Source organism: Caretta caretta, chromosome 2 (genome assembly GCF_965140235.1).
Source record: "Caretta caretta isolate rCarCar2 chromosome 2, rCarCar1.hap1, whole genome shotgun sequence".
Lineage (NCBI taxonomy): Eukaryota > Metazoa > Chordata > Testudines > Cheloniidae > Caretta > Caretta caretta.
Window position 1 is genome coordinate 64,773,354 of NC_134207.1, and position 21,172 is coordinate 64,794,525.

At 45.8% G+C, this 21,172-nt stretch overlaps 1 protein-coding gene across 9 annotated transcripts in view; it reads right to left on the bottom strand.

The window, feature by feature from the left end:
- The window catches only part of NKAIN3 (sodium/potassium transporting ATPase interacting 3), a 578,866-nt gene that overhangs the window by 534,949 nt on the left and 22,745 nt on the right, over positions 1–21,172 (bottom strand). For 4 of the 9 annotated variants that reach the window (XM_048840789.2, XM_048840786.2, XM_048840788.2 and 1 more), the window contains exon 1: positions 2,838–3,241. The exons of 2 other annotated variants lie outside the window; for them this stretch is intronic. In XM_048840789.2, coding sequence (XP_048696746.1) covers positions 2,838–2,891 — 54 coding nt within the window. In that variant the 5' untranslated portion in view covers positions 2,892–3,241. Of the gene's footprint in view, positions 1–2,837; positions 3,243–21,172 lie in introns of those variants that run through there. 3 more of the 9 variants (XM_048840784.2, XM_048840785.2, XM_048840787.2) reach the window with 2 other exon arrangements.

Sequence of the window (21,172 nt, forward strand, 5' to 3'; positions counted from 1 at the left end):
GACCTATTTTGGTTTTCTTTGGTGTGGTCTAACAAGACTTATTGAGAGGGTGAACTGTTTCTTGTGTGAAAATTCACTACCTATTTTTTTAAAGCATTGTCATCTTTCTATTTTTCTAAAGTTTTCTCAACCCATAGAAATCATTTGTATTTTTCCATTGCTACAAATTAGCAAAACAAGTACTTTGGCTTCTGTAGCACTTAATCTAAACATAGTCCACAGTCAGTAATATGTCTTTCACCTCTCCATAAATGGATGCAAGGTAAAATAAATCTCTTTTAATGATAGTAATGTCTGGGGATGCAGTTTTGTTGGGTATGCTTTATACTCATGACTTCTGTGATGAAACAGATCTAAAATCTCCTGTGGTGACAATTCCTACAAACATAAATTCAACACCACCGCCACTGAGATCATTGTGAGTATGCTGGCTCGAGTCCATGTCTACTAGATTAAATTTTAGGTCTAACACATATTTATACTGCAGTTTTTATTTTTATGTTTTTAATTAAAATAAATTACACTAGAAGCATTCGGCTAGACATGGATTGATCAGTCACTAAAACCTATGGATGTTATAGTAGACTGTACCTAAGGTATGCATTTTTATAAAACAGGAAAATACAGTAGAAAAATCTATATATTAAAAGTCAACAGTTTGAAAGTTGTTAGATCATTTGATGGGTCTCTTATAAAACATGATACCTTTTTTTGAAAGGTTTTATCTGCAGTACTCTACATATTATGATGGCTATTCATACTTTACTTCTTCAGTTTTTATAGCCTCCAAGTAATGTTACAGAATAGTAAATACTGTTATTATAACCTTCATAGCTGTGTTAGTGTTATATTTTTAAAGATGAAGTATCTGATTCTCCTCACACACATCAGTGTAAATCAAAAATAACTCCATAGTAGTCAATAGGTTACAGGAGTGTAAAACAAGTCCAGGGGATCAAGGCCACAGCTTTATAAACAAAGATTGGTTAATATTAAAAGTACAAATTTTGAATACATGAAATCTCTTTCCCTTTTGTTAGTTTATTTTATTCAGGTTTTAACACTGCACCCTCCCCATGGTATTTAAGAATATCTGAATAGGAGACAATACTAATGAACCAATTTACACCAGCTGAAGATTTGACTAATACTTTGAAAATGAATGATGTTCTTAAAGTGAAGTATTGAATATGTTGTGTTTAACAGTCCATTAATAATTCTCATGAAACAGAAGCCTTTTCTAGAGGTTTAGCAGGAAGCTAGGATGACTGCCAAATGATCATATTCTGTAATCACCGGATAGTTTTACTTTACACATACACTTGCACACCCACAGACTGAAGAACCCACACTTATCCAAAGAAATATCATGTGGCAAAAAAGATGGCTCTAATCAGTAGAAAAGAAAAAAATCTTTTAAAATTCTCATGGGATTAGAGACTGACTGTTAAAGGAAGAGCATTATTTTATCACTCAGCTAATGAGCCATACAAGGACTTGTTATTGCTCAGTATAGTTCTGTTCTGACAACACTACTTTGAAACAAATATACCAACTTTAATACACAAAGAAAACAAGACACATTTTCAATTGTGTCAATTACATATCAGGGTGTATGTAATTGAAATAAAACACTTGGGAGGAAATACCCAGAAGGATGTGCAGATTTTGCCTTTTTAAGCACAAAGAGATTTTTGTACATTCCACAACGGATCTGACACAAAAGAAGATTGGTGGCTCCTGACCTCAATGAAGTGACTAGAAAATAAACAGCAGAGTCCAATGACAGGTCCCAACAAGCATGTCCTAAAAGTGTCATTCTTGTGCTAGGCTATCATATAGAACTTAGTCTCTCAGTCGCTTTCATTTCATATTACGCACACACACACCGGCACCAGCGGACCCCAATGCTGCCTGAACACCTTGATCTTAAATTGATCACGAAGCGATTTTAACACAAGGCTGTCAACCTGAGACAATGTAAATGGGTGTGATGTCCAAAAAAATCTGAGTGAGATTTTTAAAATCTAGTTCAAACAGAGGGGGGGGGGGAAGGAGGGGGTTGAGGAAGAGAGAGACTCGAAATGAATTCAGAAATCCTTCAAGCACGAGACTTGGCGGCATAGAAAAGCTGTAGCAACCCCCTAGAGACCCGAAAGAGAAACTGGGCAACGTTAAACAGAGCCTGGCCCTGGGATGGGAGCAGATCCCCCCCAACACGAACAGATTTCAAACCAAACACATTTGTTTTAACATAAAAATTCAAAACTTAACCACAGGGCGCAAGAGTCAGCTGTGCTCCCCGGGTGAGAGCGGGGGATCAGGTGGGGATGGGTCACTCACTCAGAGGTGCCTGGTTAGTGAGCACTCACCAGAGGAACCGAGGAGAGCGCAATGAACCCCTGCACCGCAACAGCCCTAGAGCAGCTGGCAGTGCCCGGTAGCTGAGATCTGCATGCAGGGAGCCCGAGACACAAACGGCTTGGGCATTCCGCCAGCTGCAGCGTGCGGATGGGCTGGCAGTGCCCTGGGAGTGCTGGGGGAGGACGGGGAGAGGCATCCCGCCAGCTGCAGCGTGCACGGGACCCTCACCCCCAGCGGAGGGGCTGGCAGTGCCCTGGGAGTGCTGGGAGACTGGGGGGAGGGCGGGGAGAGGCATCCCGCCAGCTGCAGCGTGCACGGGACCTTCACCCCCAGCGGAGGGGCTGGCAGTGCCCTGGGAGTGCTGGGAGACTGGGGGGAGGGCGGGGAGAGGCATCCCGCCAGCTGCAGCGAGCACGGGACCCTCAGCCCCACGCTGGCAGTGCCCGGGTGCGGAGCGCGGGTCAGGCACTCACCAGCTGCAGCGCGCAGAGGAAGATGAGCGTGCAGCGCCCGGTGCAGCAGCCCATGGTGGTGGCTGGCGGTGCCCGATCCCTGCTTCTCTCTCTCTCTCCCTCTCCTTCCTTCCGCTAAGGCAGCCCCGGAGGCGACGCTGCGCTCACCGCATCCGGACCGACCCGCTGCCCGGCTTCTTCCCCGCGGGAGGCGCGTCGCTTCCTCGGGATTCTTCCCTCCTTTGTGGCGGGCAGGAGCCGGGCGAGTGGTGTCCGGCGGAGCTCAGCGCCAGCCGGGCGAGCGCAGCATTCGGCGGCGGGCTCTGGCCAGCCACGAGCGGCTGCGGCTGTCGGTGGTCGCGGGTCGGGGACGGCGCGTGCGGAGGGGAGCAGAGCGGTGTGGCTGGGGGCGGGCAGAGGGAGTTTGCGGTGGGGGAGGGGTGTTTGGGGGCTGGGATAATGGGGGGAGCGTCCGGCTCGGAGGGGGGGGGGGCTGTAGTGAGATGCCAGGACGCCGTGGGCTGTGTGACTGGCTGGGGAGGGGGCGTGTGTGAGTGGGGGGGGGGGTGAATGGTTGAGGGAGCGTGGGCGGGAGGCTGCTGCTGAGCAGGCTCCGGGGTGCCGCTTTCCGCTCGCTAGTGCTTGGTGCGAGAGTCTTCCCGGGAAAGTTCAAGGGACTTGGGTGGCTGGGCGAGGGGAGCTGGCTGGAGAGAAGTGCCGGGGGCGGGGGGGGGGGAGGCGATGACGCTTTGCTGTTGGGTGGGGCTTGCACTGGACCCCACCCACAGCCCTTCCCCCGTGTTCACAGCTGGGGCCGGGGAGAGAAAGGGGCGGGGGAGCCTGGCTCCATTGTTCACTGGTCTGTACTGGCACTGGGAGACCCCGGCCGGGGGCAGTGGGGAAGGGCGCCAAGGCTTTCGGAAAGCACGGGGCGGGGGCATTGGTGTGTCTGTGGAGGGCGAAGGGAGACGCGTGGGCACCAGAAGGGGCCAGCAGGACTTGATCGGGCTGCCACTGAGGCACTGATCGCACGGTTCGGCTGGTGCCTCTGGCTGCTTTGGATGTTAAAGAGCGCAATCATCTCGCAGCAGTTTCTATCCCTCGGAAAAGAAGGAGCGTGCAAGCATCTCAGCCGCCCGGGTTAGTAAAACCCTGCTCTGAAATGCATCCCAGCGCCACTCTCACTAAGGAAGGGAAATTTAACTTGAGCCTCGTACCTCGTCGGATGGGGGCGGGGGGGAGCTGCAAAGGTGAAACTGAGCTCGGATATTGGTCTAACTAACCTCATGTTCCAAGGAACACCCTGGATTGCTACCTAGGTGTAACTGAGGGCAGAATTTGGTCCAGACTCTTGTTCCTGCAGGACTCCCTCAAAGGTTGGGTGAACCGAGTTAGTTGAAGGTAGTCATATTCCTGTGGAGTTATGCTGGGGATTGCAGGGACGTCAGCGATTCCAACCCTCCTCACGTTCCCCCACAGCGCTAGAGTGCAGACAGGGAGAGTGGAGGTGGTTGTTGGAGGGTAAGGCACCTGGGTGCCTTCACGGGAGCTCAAATTCTTTAATCTGCTCCTCGGCCAATTAATCCACAGGATATTTGGGGAATCACGGTTCCTTCTATGGCAACCTCTGTGTGCCGCCCCAGCCAGGCGGATTATACAGTCACAGGTTCCCTTGCAGGAGCTGGGAAAGACCCCCAGGAGAAAGGCTTGGCCACATGAATAGTTTCACTTGGTAAAGGGAATCAGAGTGCTGCAAAGAAGGAGAGTGCCTCCATGAAAGGACAAGAATGAATAACCATTCCTCTGGGAAAGTCATGCTATGGGGATGTGAGGGTTGCAGGATGAATGGGTTCCCTACAGGTATAAAGGTCCATATTCCTGCACCACATTGAAAGAGCTAGGCCTAAGACAAGTGAGGTATGTAGGAGAAAGTGAGAACAATAAAAAAAATAAATGTGTACATTCCCTTTGGAAAAAATTGTCCAAATGGATAAAGTGTTAGTTATCCCCTCCTTTCCTTCAGCACAGCATAATTAATTGTCTGGCATTGTGGCAGAAGTGGCATGTTCCAGTCACTAATCACCAACATCCTTTGGTCTACTGTTGTCATTGTTGTCTACTAAGTACTACCAATGATTGTTGAGCCTTGCTTTGGGAGAAACCTACATTTCTGTGAGGTTGGAAAAATACCTGATTGATATTCCCTGTTGAAATATACAGTACTTTCATATACCCAAGAATTAAAATACATTTTATAGACAGGCTTTTAATTCCTCAAAGAGACAATAGTGACTTATTTAAGATTTGTTACCATCTGAATTATTACTTAATTGATGGATTAAATGTTAATAATAATCACAAAATAATTAAGATTACTAGAAATTTAATTATGGGACTGTGACATGTTTACCTTGGTTTGAAATGCTGCTTTAAATTTATTAAAATTTTAGGTGGTTGTTTTTTTAAAAAAAAATAAAGTGCTAAGGATAGTTTTATATACATAAAGGAACAAAATAAAGAAAGAATTGAGAGCCATGTAACGATCACATTACTCAAATGAGTAATCAATTGGTCATGTGATTAAGAAAAGCAAAATTTAACCCCATTTTGAAACATCCTCAAGGCACATACTGAATAAAAGTGTCAGAGGTTTATATCAACTACACAAATGGCTTAGACACAAAGTAAAACCAGGCTCTAAACTTTCCCAAAGTTTAGGAGTATGGAGAATAAAGGTTCCATCTTGATCCCAGTATTTAGGAAAAGTACTCAAATACCATAGGTTTCAGAGTAACAGCCGTGTTAGTCTGTATTCGCAAAAAGAAAAGGAGTACTTGTAGCACCTTAGAGACTAACCAATTTATTTGAGCATGAGCTTTCGTGAGCTACAGCTCACTTCATCAGATGTATACCGTGGAAACTGCAGCAGACTTTATATACACATATATATAAATGGCCCACCTGATGATCACTTTAGATAAGCTATTACCAGCAGGACAGTGGGGTGGGAGGAGGTATTGTTTCATGATCTCTGTGTGTATATAAAGTCTGCTGCAGTTTCCACGGTATACATCTGATGAAGTGAGCTGTAGCTCACGAAAGCTCATGCTCAAATAAATTGGTTAGTCTCTAAGGTGCTACAAGTACTCCTTTTCTTTTTTCAAATACCATAGTGATACGTGGAGTATAAGCATCTGGTTCTCCTTTCAATGTAGGGATGACACCAAGTCTTTATATTTACTTCTTTTCCAATCCTTTGGAGTTGAGCAACTAACTCAATGTCTAACAGAGACTGGGGTATGGATAAAAGGGCTAGTTGGCTGAGATAAGATAACCCAGATAAGAGTGAGGTGATACACATAGGTTAGTAGAAGCCATTGTAAGGAATAAGAGATATCAGTATTTCCTTCTCTGAGGAGATATGCCTGAGATCAAGGTCTTGCTGGATTCCCAACTGTTGCTAGATGCTCAGGTAGCAGCAGTTACCAAGAGCATTCTTATCTGCAACATAAGAAGAAAGTTGCAGTCCTTTTTTCAGATGCAGATTCTGTCACAGTCATTCATACCTTCATCACATCCAGATTGAATCACCGTAACCTTAAAACCATTCAGAAATTGCAGCGAGTACAGAATGTGGTGCTCACATTTTACGCAGTGTGTCATATTGCGGGCACATTACACCTGTCTTCCATGATCTGGACTAGCCTACACAGTGACTTGATTTCCAGATGAAGTTTAAGATATTGCTTGGTAGGTCAACCATAAAGCTTTGAATAACTTTGGTACTTCAGATACCACCTGTTTCCTAGTGTGATTCATTACAGTAAAAAAATCAACTGAGGCATTCAAGCTAGTAACCTTCTATTTAAGACAAGAGCAAGCAGCTAGCAGGGCATTCTCAGTGAAGGGTCAACAGTACTGGATTTTACTTTTACACTCAATCCAGCAGAGTCCTCAGGGTATACTGCAAGGCCCATCTACTGTCCTGGGCTTTTCTTGGAGAGAGTGGGTCTGTGACACTGATAGTACCTGTGATGAGTTGGGCCACAGAAACCCCTTTAGGACTGTCACCTGATGGGCTGAGACTACCTCTGAGCCCATTTTCTCTGCCAGTTTGGGCCTCCAGAACCCTGCCTTGTTGAGCCAGACATGCCAGTCTGCTCCAGCATGGACCCAGGGTCTGAACCACGTGCCACAAAACTGCAGACTTAACTGAAAATGGCTTAGCAAGTGTGCCTGTCTTTAGCACCCAGACAGCCAGCTCCCAATGGGATCCAAACCCCAAATAAATCCATTTTACTCTGTATAAAGCTATACAGGGTAAACTCATAAATTGTACGCCCTCTATAACACTGATAGAGAGATATACACAGCTGTTTGCTCCCCCAGGTATTAATTACTTACTCTGGGTCAATTAATAAGAAAAAGTGATTTTATTAAGTATAAAAAGTAGGATTTAAGTGGTTCCAAGTAGTAACAGAGAGAACAAAGTAAGTTACCAAGCAAAATAAAACAAAACACGCCAGTCTAAGCCTAATCCATTAAGAAACTAATTACAGATAAAATCTCACCCTCAGAGATGTTCCAATAAGCTTCTTTCACAGACTGGGCCCAATCCTTTCCCCTGGTATGGTTCTTGTTAGCTCTAGCTCAGGTGGTAACGAGGGGATTTCTCATGACTGGAATCTCCTTTGTTCTGTTCCACCCTCTTATACTGCTTCAGCACAAGGCGGGAATTTTTTGTCTCTCTGGGTTCCCACCCCTCCTTCTAAATGGAAAAGCACCAGGTTTAAGATGGATTCCATTACCAGGTGACATGGTCACATGTCCTGTGAGACCCCAAGCCTTTATTCTTCCTGGTCTGACTCACAGGAAGGCTTGCAGTTAAACAGAACCATTTACAACCAATTGTCCTTCAAGATTCCAAGTCACCATTAATGGCCCACGCTTTGCATAATTACAGTAGGACCTCAGAGTTATATTTCATATTTCTAGTTTCAGATACAAGAATGATACATTTATACAAATAGGATGACCACACTCAGTAGATTATAAGCTTTGTAATGATACCTTACAAGAGACCTTTTGCATGAAGCATATTCCAATTACATTATATTCACACTCCTTAGCATATTTTCATAAAATCATATGGAGTGCAACATCACAGTACCAAGGAAAGACTCTGACAATATGTCATTTTGTAAATGCTTGTAGTTTAACTTTTGTTTTCAGGGGGATTTATGACAATCTGGTGCCCAAGGCCCACCATGACACAGGTCTCCCATTGCCCCTGGAGTTCCACCCTTGTGGCCTCACCCTTGCACCATGACCCTACCTGCACTTCAAGAGGCAGGGTTTGTAGCCTTAGGCTCCCTTAACATGTCCCCCACCCATACTAGTAGTACTCATCTTGGGAGCAGTAAGAGCTATCTCTTCCCCTCCCCACCACCAGAGAGGAAGGGAGGGCAGCAAGGTCCCATCCAGTCCTTATCCCAGCTTCTGGGGTACCTGGCAAAACTGGGTAGATGGGCTGGGCCCACTTCACTCTTCTCAACATGCTATGCACATAGTCTTCTGCTGGGGTGGCACTGGCTGGACTCTCCTAGATCAGTGAGTCTTGGAATAAATACTCAGTTGAGATACCTGGGGCAACCACATCTCCCATAGCTATTGTTTCAAGCTGGCTGCAGACTGAGGCAGATAGTGCTGCTTTGCTTACAGTCCGTTCACATTTTCAAGCTTTTCTTTGGAAATACGCAGGGCTATAAAGTTATTTTTTTTAAAAAGCTGATATTCCGATATAATGGCATGATTCGAGGAGCTGGGGCTGTAGATACGGGCCAATAATGTCCTATACTTTAATCCAGCTCTGAAGTGTTTTTCAAACTAAACTTGAAAATGTGTGTAGAGAATATTGGTCAGCACAATTATATATATTACATTAAATACATTATTGTTTAATATGTTAAATCAATTATAGAATTAGGTACAAGCTATGAAGTTTTGATCTGTCTGCATCAAACTTTCCCAAAGTTTGAGTGATTCAGATTTGCAGTTCCAATTTGAGTCAATATGTACTTTTGGCATCAGGCAGGAGAGACTGTTTATATCCTATATGTACAGGGATTAATAGGTTACATCCTTGGTGATCACAGATATGCAAATACTATACTTTGGACTCTATGAATCACTTCAACCAGGTTATAAGGCTCAAGTCAACAAACAAAAAGTAAGTAGAACTCATGATATTCAACTGATCTTGCCCCCCAAATTTCCTTGTAACTTTTTTAATTGATCATATTACTCACAGGAGCTAGTAACATGTTTATTTAATTCTCTGCCTGCGCCTCAACCTCAATTAAATATGGTTGATCAGGAAGTTAAGGAAAGTAGTTTTGTTAAATATGTTCAGCATAGCCCAATTACCAAGTTATCAAAACAGGGAATGGACTCTTCTCTTGTGGTCTTGACATTTGGAATAATACCTGACTTGAAAGGAATCCATTGATTTCAATGAGATTCCTCAGAGTAAGGTACCCTTCACTCATTCTGACTTGTCTCAGAATCGGGCTCTTACAGTTTAGGCGCTGATTCTGAAAAGACTTACACCCCTGCCTACCTTTATTAACTCTGAGTAGTCCTAAATATAGTATGGAAAATTAAGCCTACTCATCTAAGAGTTTCAGGATTGGACCTTAAAGTAGTTTCCCATGGTCTGCAGATTTTTGGTTCTTCTGCATATGGTGGAGAAATAATGGAAGACAGTCAGAGTCTGTGTTATTTTTTTTTTAATATTTTTGTTCTCTGGTTACAGAATTCATACTGCTTCTCCTTATATTTAACAATAGGCTGAGTTTTAGTCAGATACAGAATTGTAATTGCTTAGGAAAACATATTTACTATATTTTCCATAAGCATCTTAAAGTACTGCTGTGCAAACAACCTAGAAACTACACAGAATTTAATATACTTTTAAAGACAAATGGGTATTTCAAGATATTATCCGTGTTAGTAAAACCCAGTTTCAATTTATCCTTCAGAAGGCAGAACTGCAGTATAATGAACTAATTTTTCATTCCAATTTTAACACCTCCTGCTAGGAAATTGTATTCCTCATTAAAATGTAAAGACTTTATGGAATGGAAAAGTTTACTAAGTCCTATGTGATCGGTGAAAGAAGTTTTTATTTAAAAGGTATTGTTTTAAATAATATTGTGGGTGAATCAATGGCACATATCTGAGAAAGGAATAGCATGAGCAGCTGTTGTACTACTTTCCTCTTGCAGATCTGCCCATATACCTTAACTTTGATTTGTAATACCCTTGCTTTCCAGTCCTTGGCTCCCTTGTTCAGAGGTTGACTATGGATGTTGACAGAGTAGAATGACACCACAAGCTAATTTGTATTTATAACCCAAGATGACATATGAAACCAAGTTTGCAAACCTCAGCCTGTCTTTGATGAATAAATATAACATTTCTTGGCATGTTGACAAAATATTTTGTCCAGCTAAGCTATATTTCCTTTGTTTTCTATATTTTCCCTTACTGCTCCTGTTTATACGTAGTGCTTGCTACAACGGCACAATCACCCCCAGTCAGACTAGGACACCACTAGAGATCTTCACTTTGTAACTCTCTTGTTTATGTTCACCACAGAAACACTTAAGATGACAAGTACTCAGACACTTTTATTTTTGTTTGCTAGGCAATAAATGTTTCACTTAAAAACATTCACTGTGAACAAATACAGTGCTGCAGTCCTTATTTATTTATCTTTCTTTCAAGGATAAACAACTGAATACGAGTGCAGTACCAAAGCCTGACTGCAAACAAACAAAAATTAATGGAAACACTACCACGTACACAAAGCAAAAATCATTGACACAATACACTAGGTGTTTTTGTTCCACCCTGTTTTAGTCACTAAAACAATAGTAATGAACAGACTCCTGATTTTAGCAGACTTGTGAAAATGGGTAACATTGTCAAATGTGCCTGAGTGACTCAGGAGCCTAAGGCCCCGTCTACACTGGCAAGTTTGTACACAGTAAAGCAGCTTTCTGCGCTGTAACTCCCGAGGTGTACACACTGCCAAACCACTTAGTGCGCAGAAACTGCACAGATGCAGTGCGCTTAAAAAAACCACCCCAATGAGGGGTGTACAGCTTTCTGCACCGGGGCTACAGCGCTGTAGCAACGCTGTAGGGGCTACAGCCAGTGTAGACACCGTGGTGATTACAGCGCTGCGATTGGCCTCCAGGAGGTGTCCCACAATGCCTGTTCTCACCTCTCTGGTCATCGGTTTGAACTCTACTGCCTTGCCCTTTGGTGACCAAGTGTCATCCCCACCCAGTACATTCCTCTGCAAATTTGAAAGTCCCCTTCCTGTTTGCTCAGTGACGTGTGCAGTGGTCTTAGCGCATCTTTCCAGGTGGCCATGCCTGCTCCATCCACGAGGTGATCCCTAGCTTGGAGCAATGCTGAGCTGCTGGACATCATCAGCATTTGGGGAGAGGAGGCTCTGCAGTCCCAGCTGTGCTCCAGCCATAGGAATTACGATACCTACGGACAGATTCCACGATGCATGATAGAAAGGGGCCATTACATGTTGCAGTGTAGGGTAAAAGTGAAGGAGCTGTGGAACGCCTACCACAAGATGCGTAAGGCAAACCACGGCTCCGGTGATGCGCCCATGAGCTGCCAGTTCTACAAAGAGCTGGACGAGATACTCGGTGGCAACCCCACCTCCACTGTGAAGTACCCTGTGGATACTTCATTGGCTCATGTGCCAGTTGAGAGTGGACCGAGCCAGGAGGAGGCAATCTTGGATGAAGAGGGGGAGAGGGACCCAGAGGCAGATGATAACTTGGAGGCCAGAGATGCATGCATTCAGGAGCTCTTTTCTACCCTGGAGGAGCCTAGTCAGTCACAGCAGTCAGATCTTGGCGAAGCGGAAACAGGAAAGGAGGTCCCTGGTAAGTGGATCTGATTTTGAGAAAAGAAAAGGAGTACTTGTGGCACCTTAGAGACTAACCAATTTATTTGAGCATAAGCTTTCGTGAGCTACAGCTCACTTCGGTTAGTCTCTAAGGTGCTACAAGTACTCCTTTTCTTTCTGCAAAGACAGACTAACACGGCTGTTACTCTGAAACCTGATTTTGAGAATTGCTGCAGTGAGTTGTTGTGGGCAGGAGGGTTGCAGAAAGCAGGCTTGTATCCCACTACATGCCTAGTCTGAGTGGCAGAGTAGGCTGTTGATACACTCCCTCACTTCACGGAATCTCCCTCAGAGATCTCCAAGAAACTCTCATGGAGATACTGGACAATCCGCTGCCACAGGTTCCTTGGCAGAGCTGCTTTGTTTCTTGCCCAATTAATGGGAACTTTCCCATCACTTTGCCGTGACGAGTGGGGGACTATTGCTGCCCACCAGCTAGCCGCATAGGCACCAGGGCAGAAGCCGCAGGCTTGGAGAAGACCCTCCCTTGATTCCCTGCTCACCCTCAGCAGCAAGATATCTTCCATAATGATCACCTCCTGTGGAAAGTGTGGGGACAGGAATGATTATCAGGTGCACTCTACAGTGCTGGCTCTCCCCAAGTGCCCAGGAGCCACGTGCCCAGCGTACATCAGGGTCCGGGAACAATGATTTATCCTGACCCTGCAGCTACTCACCATTTTGGGGGTCTTGTGGTTCATGTGTGCTTGCCTGGGGTCAGCCAGTTAGTGACAGGTGTGTGAGTACTGGCCATAGGCGCTGACTTTCCTTCTGCCCAGTGGGTGCTCAACTCCCCCTGCCTCTTCTCTCCCCGCCTCTTCCCGCTCCTGCACTGCCCGCCCCCCTCCCACCCTTTCCCCAAAGTCCTCGCCCCCTTCCCACCCCCATTCCACCTCCTTCTCCCAAGTACCCCCGCTTCTCCACCTCCTGCCCTAAGCACACTGTTTCCCTGCTCCTTCCCCTCTCTCCCAGAAAGTCCTAAGTGTCGCCAAACAGCTGTTAGGCGGCGGGGGCGGGGCGGGAAACGCTGGGAGCGAGGGGGAGAAGCAGGGATGCAGCACACTTGCGTGGGGGGGAGAAGGAGGTGAGGAGGAGTGGCTGCCGGTGGGTGCGGAACACCCACTAAGTTTTCCCCTTAGTTGATCCAGTCCCAGAGTACCCACAGGGTCAGCACCTATGGTACTGGCCGTGCTTGAAAGCACTGAAACAGTGTTGTCTGTGTTGCAAACAATACAGCTTCTGTAAAATGTTGCACAGCCTCCCTCTTTGTTATCAGTGGCAGAACGGCTGCACAGAATTAGAAAGCGTCCAAGAAGAACTAAGGAGGACTTTCTCTATGAGGTTATGATGCACTCCACCACCAAAAAAAGGAATTGAAGGAGTGGCGGGACAGCAAGGAGAGGGACAGAAAGGAGAATGCGGCACACTAGAAAGAAGTCACGGAGCGGCTCTTGGAAGTTATGGAGTGCCAAATGGACATGTTCCAGGCAATACTAGCTCTTCAAACCGAGCAGCTCTGCACCCACCCTCCCCTGCAGCCGCTGTCGCAAAACTCTTTCCTGTGCCCCACACACACCACCAACACACTGTTATCAACCTCCTGGCTCCACTCTCTACCTGCAGCATTCCAATCCTCCCTCCTCATGTTAAATCAATTATAAAATTAGGTACAAGCTCCCTCCTTACAGTCCATCAGTGTGGACTCCCACTACCCACTGCACTCAACACCCATCCCTCTGCAGTTTGGCCCTGCTGAAGTACAGCACCCGCTGCATCATACTCCAAAGGAGAAGGTTGCATACGATCCCTGGACATACACAAATCTGTAACACATACAAAAATGTAGGGCATACACAAATCTGTACACCCCAGCACCCCTCCTCCTCTTGAGATCTTCCCTTCTCTCGTCCTCCATCCCCCTCCCTGCTGATGATTTTTTTTATTTGACTCTCTCCTCTGGTTGTTGTCTTTCAATAAAGGATTTGTGTTTGTTTGAAAGCAATCTTTATTCTATTAAGCGAAAGCAAAAAGAGCACAGCAAAGCTACATACAATTATGTTAAGGCCCCTTCTTGCATCATGTGCACCAATCACCTCCTAGCATTACAAGCACTGCAATCCTGAGCACAGAAACAAATATTTCTTTCAGCTTCAAATTGCTGCCTCAAAGCAACCCTGATTGTTATGGCCCCGTGCTGTGCCCCTCTAATAGCCCTGGTCTCTGGCTGTTCGAACTCAGCCTCCAGGCACTAAGCCTCTGCAGGCCAGCCCTGAGTGAAGATTTCACCCATCCCTTCACAAATATTATGGAGCGTACAGCACGTGCTATAAGCATAGGAATACTGTCATCAGCCATGTCCAGCTTCCAATACAGGCATCACCAGCGGGCTTTTAAATGGCGAAATGCATACTCCACAGTCATTCTGCACTTGCTCAGCCTGTTGTTGAACCACTCCTTGCTGCAGTCAAGTTGCCCCATGTATGGCTTCATGAGCCATGGCATTAAGGGGTAGGCAGGGTCTCCCAGGATCACAATGGGCATTTTGACTTCCCCTACGGTGATCTTCTGGCCAGGGAAGAAAGTCCCTACTTGCAGCTTCTTGAACAGGCCAGTGTTCTGAAAGATGCATGCGTCAGGCACCTTTCCCGACCAGCCTGTGTTAATGTCTGTGAAACGCCCATGGTGATCCACAAGCGCCTGGAGAACCATTGAGAAATACCCCTTGTGATTAATGTACTCGGTGGCTAGCTAGTCTGGTGCCAGAATTGGAATGTACATACCATAGAGCACACCTCCGCAGTTACGGACGCCCATTTATGCAAAGCTATTCACAATGTCACGCACATTGCACAGAGTCATGGTCTTTTGGAGCAGGATGATATTAATGGCTCTGCACACTTCTGTCAACATGACTCCAACGGTTGACTTTTCCACTCCAAACTGGTTAGCAACCGATTGGTAGCAGTCTGGAGTAGCCAGTTTCCACAGTGCAACTGTCAGGTGCTTCTCCAGCAATAGGGCAGCTCTCATTCTCATGTCCTAGCACCGCAGGGCTGGGGCAAGCTCATCACACAGTCCCATGAATGTGGCTTTCCTTGTGCGAAAGTTCTGCAGCCACTGCTCATCATCCCAGACGTGCATCACGATGTGATCCTACCACTCAGTGCTTGTTTCCCAAGCCCAAAAGCGGCGTTCCACCATGAACCTCCGTGAATGCCACAAGCAATCTCGTGACGTAACTACTACGCATGGTGAGATCAATGTTGCACCCCTCTTGCCTTTGTAGTTTAAGGAATAACTCCACTGCCACTCGTGATGTGTTGGTCAGAGCAAGCAGCATACTGGTCAGCAGCTCGGGATCCATTCCTGCAGCCCAAAAGAGGCAGGCCAGGGCACGTAGTACACAAACGGTTGAAAGATGGCGCCAAATGTGGACAGAAACACAGGGATTGCTGGGATGAGAAGCAATGCATCACAGGGCATTGGGACAGGACCCAGGATGCCCCAGTACCTCTTCCACCTTCCCACAAGTCTTAGCAGCAAAAGAGAAAGAGGTGGTCTGTGGGATAGCTGCCCAGAGTGCACCACTCCAAATAGTGCCGCAAGTGTGAAAACGCTATTGCGCAGGCAGCTGTCAGCATGAACACACAACAGCGGTTTTCGTTCAGCGCTCTCGAGAGGCGCCGTAACTGTCAGCGCTGTAACTTTGGAAATGTAGATGTGCTCTCTGTATAGGTGTTTTTGAAAGTGTTACCCATTATCATTAGGAAATTGCATGAACATTTTTAGAAATCAGGATACCAGTACCTTTGTATTTCCTGGATTAGGAGACACAGAAATATTTTAGTTTAAAAAAAAAAGCATGCATTTTAAAAATGCATGTTTTCCAGTAGTGAATAAATGACAAATTTAAAATATCTTCTAGTTGCAGAAGGGTGATAACAAATAGTCTGTTGCTACTCATTCTTTAAAAGCAATTGCAATGGAACACTGGAAACTTCTGACAATATTTTGGAGGGAAATCCCTGCATACATAAAGGTGAATTTAGATTATCCAAAATATAGGAAATGTCTGAGGTGTTCTTTATAATTTCTCTTCTGCTTGGTTCTATTCTAATATTAATTAATTTTTAATAACAAATACCAATACAGGACACAGCAGGTGTCAATACCATTCCTTAAATGGCCATGGGGCTTACTGTTAATCAAGAGGACTTAGTGTTTTTTCAGCGTGATTCACGCTTCCTTTCCTGCAATTGTGTACCAGTATGTAATGACAAGAAAGGCAAAGATGACTTGTCTACTTAATGCCAAACAACAAAATTCATCTAAATTATAGTTGTTATATTTGTTTTTGAAAAAAATATCTGTAGTATTAAACATTTTAACTAAGGTGTCTGTTTTCTGCAACATACAAGGCTAGATTGTGCTATCTCGGCACAGCCCGTAGTATGAGGTTGTGAGGAGCTACACCAACCCAAGGGGAAGCATTCTGGCTCACAAAGCAGAATGCAACCCCTGCAATCTCAAGGTGCGAGGGTGTTTTGACTGGGTTTGTGGAAAAAAGGGTAGTGGTTCCTTTAATTATCCCCCAGCCTTAGGGGACTGGGAAGGGAACTGAGAGGGAGAGAGGGGATGCATCAGCTAAGCTGGTAGGTGGCAGCTAAGCTGGTAAACCGTCAGCCCTGTGTACCTGAGGAGGGCATATAAACCCTGTCCCTCCAGCCTGAACCCCCGTTCTTGCAAGTCAATCGGAATAAGAAGTGTGTAGAATCTGAGAATTGGTGCAAGGGGCCAGCGAGGAGCCCATTCAGGCACAGCTAAACCTCTGCAACTTTGGTTCTTGACAAATTTTGTCTTTGTGCAAAACACTTAATGCCTGAATGTTCAAAGTATTTATGAGGGATGTGGAGGAATTTACTCAGCTCCACTTGAGGGCAGGGTAAACTGTCTCAGAATTTGACATTACAACCTGTGTGTTAAGGCTATTGGATGGGTGATGTCTATCAGGGCTAATAAGGGGCTAGTCAAGAATGGATTTAAATCAGACTTTGGAATTTAGGAATCAGCAAGGGGCAGGGGAGGAGATTGCCATGCTGATGCTCAAAGTGCCAAAAAAACCAAAAAGACCCATGACACTGACACACTAACTCAGGCCAGAGCCATAGGCCATAGTTACTTGAGGGTGACTATCACAGAAATCTTAAGTATATTAGTATTCAAACTAATTCACTCGTATGCTAATAGAGATCAAAAGAGATGCTAAGGTTATTGTAGTCACTTATCTATAACCAGTTATCTACTATTACATTACACATACCCCTGTAATGACGTTTACATTATGTGTAACTGTGACACGGTGGAGTAGGCTCTGAAGCCCCCTGCTGGAGGCCTTATGGCCCTGCCACACCCCACCCCAGAAAAAGGCAGTGGAGAGAATCCTCCAAGTGGCCCAAAGGGGCATCATGGGACACAGCCAATCAGAGAGAGGCTGCAGGGAGCAGCCAATCTGAGTCCAGCAGGTCCATATAAAAGGAGCTGCCATGGAAAGCAGCCATCAGTTCCTTGCTTGATGGTGTGCCTGTCTGGCTGAGAGAGTTACAGGACCTCAGACAGAGCAGTGCTGGCAAAGACTGGGGGAACATGAAGGAGTTCTAGGATGGCTTCTGGGACTCAACCAGGACAAGGCCCTGAGGTAAGGGTGAAGAATGAGCTGGGGTTATGAGGAAGTGGCCCAGGGATTTGCAGCAGTGATGTGGTTTAAAGGGACATAGTGGAGGCTGCTATCTTGAATGTACTCCTAGAAGGGGAACTTAACTCTTTTAGTGGCCCAGCAGGAGAGCTGGGGCCAGAAAGACCCAGAGGGGGTGAAAACATGGCCTCCAGGGAGAGAGTCCTGGGGCACTGCTCCATATCAGAGCAGGGACAATTTGAGAAAGCCCAGAAGGGGCTGAGACACAGTTGGTACCAGGGTACTGTGATAGGCCCTGTTGGACTGATTGAGGATTGAGACCAGGGATAGGGCCAGATAAAGAGATGTTACAGAGGGCACTGGTACAGGCCCCCTTTTGGACCTGTACCCGGGAAAGGGTTTGATTTTTATCTCTCATACAGACTGTGTATGACTTGGCTCAGCGGAGGGCTGAGTCACTGAAGACTCCACCGCAAGCCAGAGAGAAAGCTCAGGCACATACACTCATACCAGAAGCGCTGCTGAGAAGTGAGTGCCACCTCATTACAATACCCCTGTAATTAGATAACACTGAATTAAAGTGTGTGTTAGTATGAGAATGTATTCAGGTGTTCAACTCATGAAAACTAATGAAATCCCTGATTATTTGCTATTACAATCATCTGCATTTATGTATAGCCCTGTAACTAGTTTATTCAAAGAAATCTTGTGAAATGCTAATTTCAAAGCAAGAGACCATTCTGAGTAAAAACACTTACTGTTGTCTGAAGAAGCTATAAGTACTGACTCAAAGGAAGATTCTTTATCTCTGGACTGTTTGGATTCTAACAGGGAAGAATAACTGAACAACAAGACAGATCCCAAGAATTACTCTGGGTAGCCCAGAAAAGACTCTTGGGAAACTGGCAGATTACTACATCTCTATCATTTTTGGACTTACAAACTTTGACTCATCTATTACATTTTACCTGCTTTAACTTCTCAATTTTTTTCTTAATTAATAAACCTATACTTAGTTTACTATAGAATTGGCTGCCAGCATTGTCTTTGTGTGAGATCCAGAGTACCAACTGATCTGGGGGTAAGTGACTGATCCTTTGGGACTGGGAGAAACCTGAGGTGGTGTGACTTTTTGTTTATATAACTTTTATATAAAAGTTAGCCTCCCCAGTCTAAGGGGACTATCTATGACTCAATGGTAAGACTGGTATAGTGATCCAGGAGTTCACATTTGTTACTGGCTTGGTGAAATCTAATTATAGAACATATTACCGGTTAGGGATATCTGCCCTTGTTTTCTGGTAATCTGCCCTGAGGTAGGCACTCACAGTTGTGAGCCACTCTGGAGAGTGTGACAACACCCTCCCACCCTACAGTTAACAGATGGCAAGGTTAGCCATATTATTACAAGAGTGTGGGGAGCATGGGTGCCAGGTATCGTATGCAGGGGAAGGCTGCGCCTCCCCAAGCAGCCTGGGGTGGCCCGCCCATGCTCCAACCCCAGACCCCCTCCTGTCTGCTCTTCCCTTCTGTAGCCCAGAGGCTGGGGCAGGCAGGCTGTGGGCCGCAGTGTGCACAAGACCCCCAGGGCTGGGGGAACTCCAGCCACACTGCCCACCTAAGGCTGGGGGTGTTCAGGAAGGGGTGACTGTGGGGGCGGGGGGTATGTGCTCTGTACTCAGGAGGAGAGGGGCAGAGGGGTTGGGTCTCGGGCAGAGTGGGAGGAGCCAGGGGCTAGCCTCCCCCAAGGGTTCACTCATCCGCCGCCATGGTATGGAGGCTTGGATTTCCCCAGTCAGAGCAGTACAGACTTGCCTAGTGTTGAGGCTGCTGAGGCCAGGCCACATTCTCTTCACAGGGAAGGGAGTTGAACTGAGAATCTTTTTGCAAGGTTATGGCAATATCAAAGATTATGTATCTTTGATGCTACCCTAACTCATAGGATCTGTCTACAATACAGCTGGAAGTGTGATCAAGCATGCTAAACATAGAAACGCAGCTACAGCAGCATGAACAGCAAGATGGGCTAGCCTCCCTGAATCCCTGCCTAGGGTCCCCAGCAGCATCATATCTGGGGAAGCCAGCCTGTCCTGCCACTCCCACTGCTGTGGCTACACTTCTATATTTAGCATGCTAGTTTGACCAGAGCTAGCGTGGGTATGTCTACTCAATCTGGATATTACACCACCTGCTGCAGCACAGACATACCTGTAGATAGGATTAGACTAGACCATTGTGATAATCAAGTCTGGCCTCCACAATAACACAGGCCACTGGACTTCTCTGAATTAATTATTGTTTAAGCTGGAACACTTGTTTTTCTAAAATATCCAGTCAATTTTAAAATCACCAGTGACAGAGAATCCTTCACAACCCTGGGTAAATTGTTCCTAGAGTTAATTATCCTCACTGTTAAAACTTTGCTTCTTATGTCCGGTCTGAATTTGTTTAGCTTCAACTTCCAACTATTCCACCAGAAGATTCTGGTGAAGTGGGATCCCATTTGCACACTACTGGATCACATCCATAGCACAGCTTGGTATGGGAGTCCAGTGGGTTATGTCTGTCAATGATGGCATCCACATACATACAAAGGTATGGAGGCCCCTACTGGGGAGTATAATTCATTCTTTATCCTTTCCTTCAGCATCTAGTAAATGGGTCACAGGGATTGGTGACTGAATGTGCAGACACGTTATTGTGTGTTTGGCCCTGAAAGTTAACCATTGGGCCTCAGCTGTGAGGCAGCTCTGATTTGGAATGGACAGAGGAGCACACTGTGGAGTCAGTGGATGCCCCTCTTCCATTCATTGGCCAGGGAGTGGGTATGTGAGTGGATCAGTGTGAAGCTTGAGGGGAAACAATTTGGGGGATTTAGTTTAAAAAAAAACCACAAAGCAACTGAGGTGGAGTCAAGAGTCCAGAGAGGCAACAAGGGCTTTAGATAGATATCAGTTGGTGGCTAAACTGCGTGAGTGGGAAAGGTTTGTGATTGCCCATCATGAACTTTCATAAGGCTGATAGGACACAGGTGATTAGTCTTTGGCATTCAAATATTCACAGGATGTATGTGAGGTCCCAAGGTGAGAATCATTCTAATGCTGTTTATCCAGTTTTCAGGAACTAGGGAAAGGGCTATCAGAGCTGGTGTTTGTATCCATGTACACACACTGTTGCATATTGCACCCACAGGCAGGCACCCCTGGGGGCTCACAGCTGGGCCTAGGTAAGAGGGGCATGCACTGGGACCAGCTGATGCTCCTCTTATACTCGTTGGCAGCCAGAAACTAGACCCCAGAAATTATTATTGGGGTTGGGAAAGTGACTTAGGATTTCATAAGGGGTTTGAAGAGAGACTTAGGGCCAGTCTAGGACTTTTTCCTGGGGTGACTGTAAACTGGCCTAAAATTCAGCAGCAGGTCTCCATGGGTTGACAAGGCCCAAAGATGTGTGCATTGGTAATGGGAGGCTGGGTAATTGCCCATCAAATATCATATGAGCTATAGAGTAATTCAGGGACTATGGGGTACCCCTCTTTGACTAGAGAACACAGGGCTGGGTTGTGGGTTGGTTTTTGGAGTTTTTTGGCTGTTAAGAAAGGAATTTAGGACAGCAGAGTGGTAGGAGGGATAAGCAGCTAAGCTAATTGCTGGCACCTCCTTG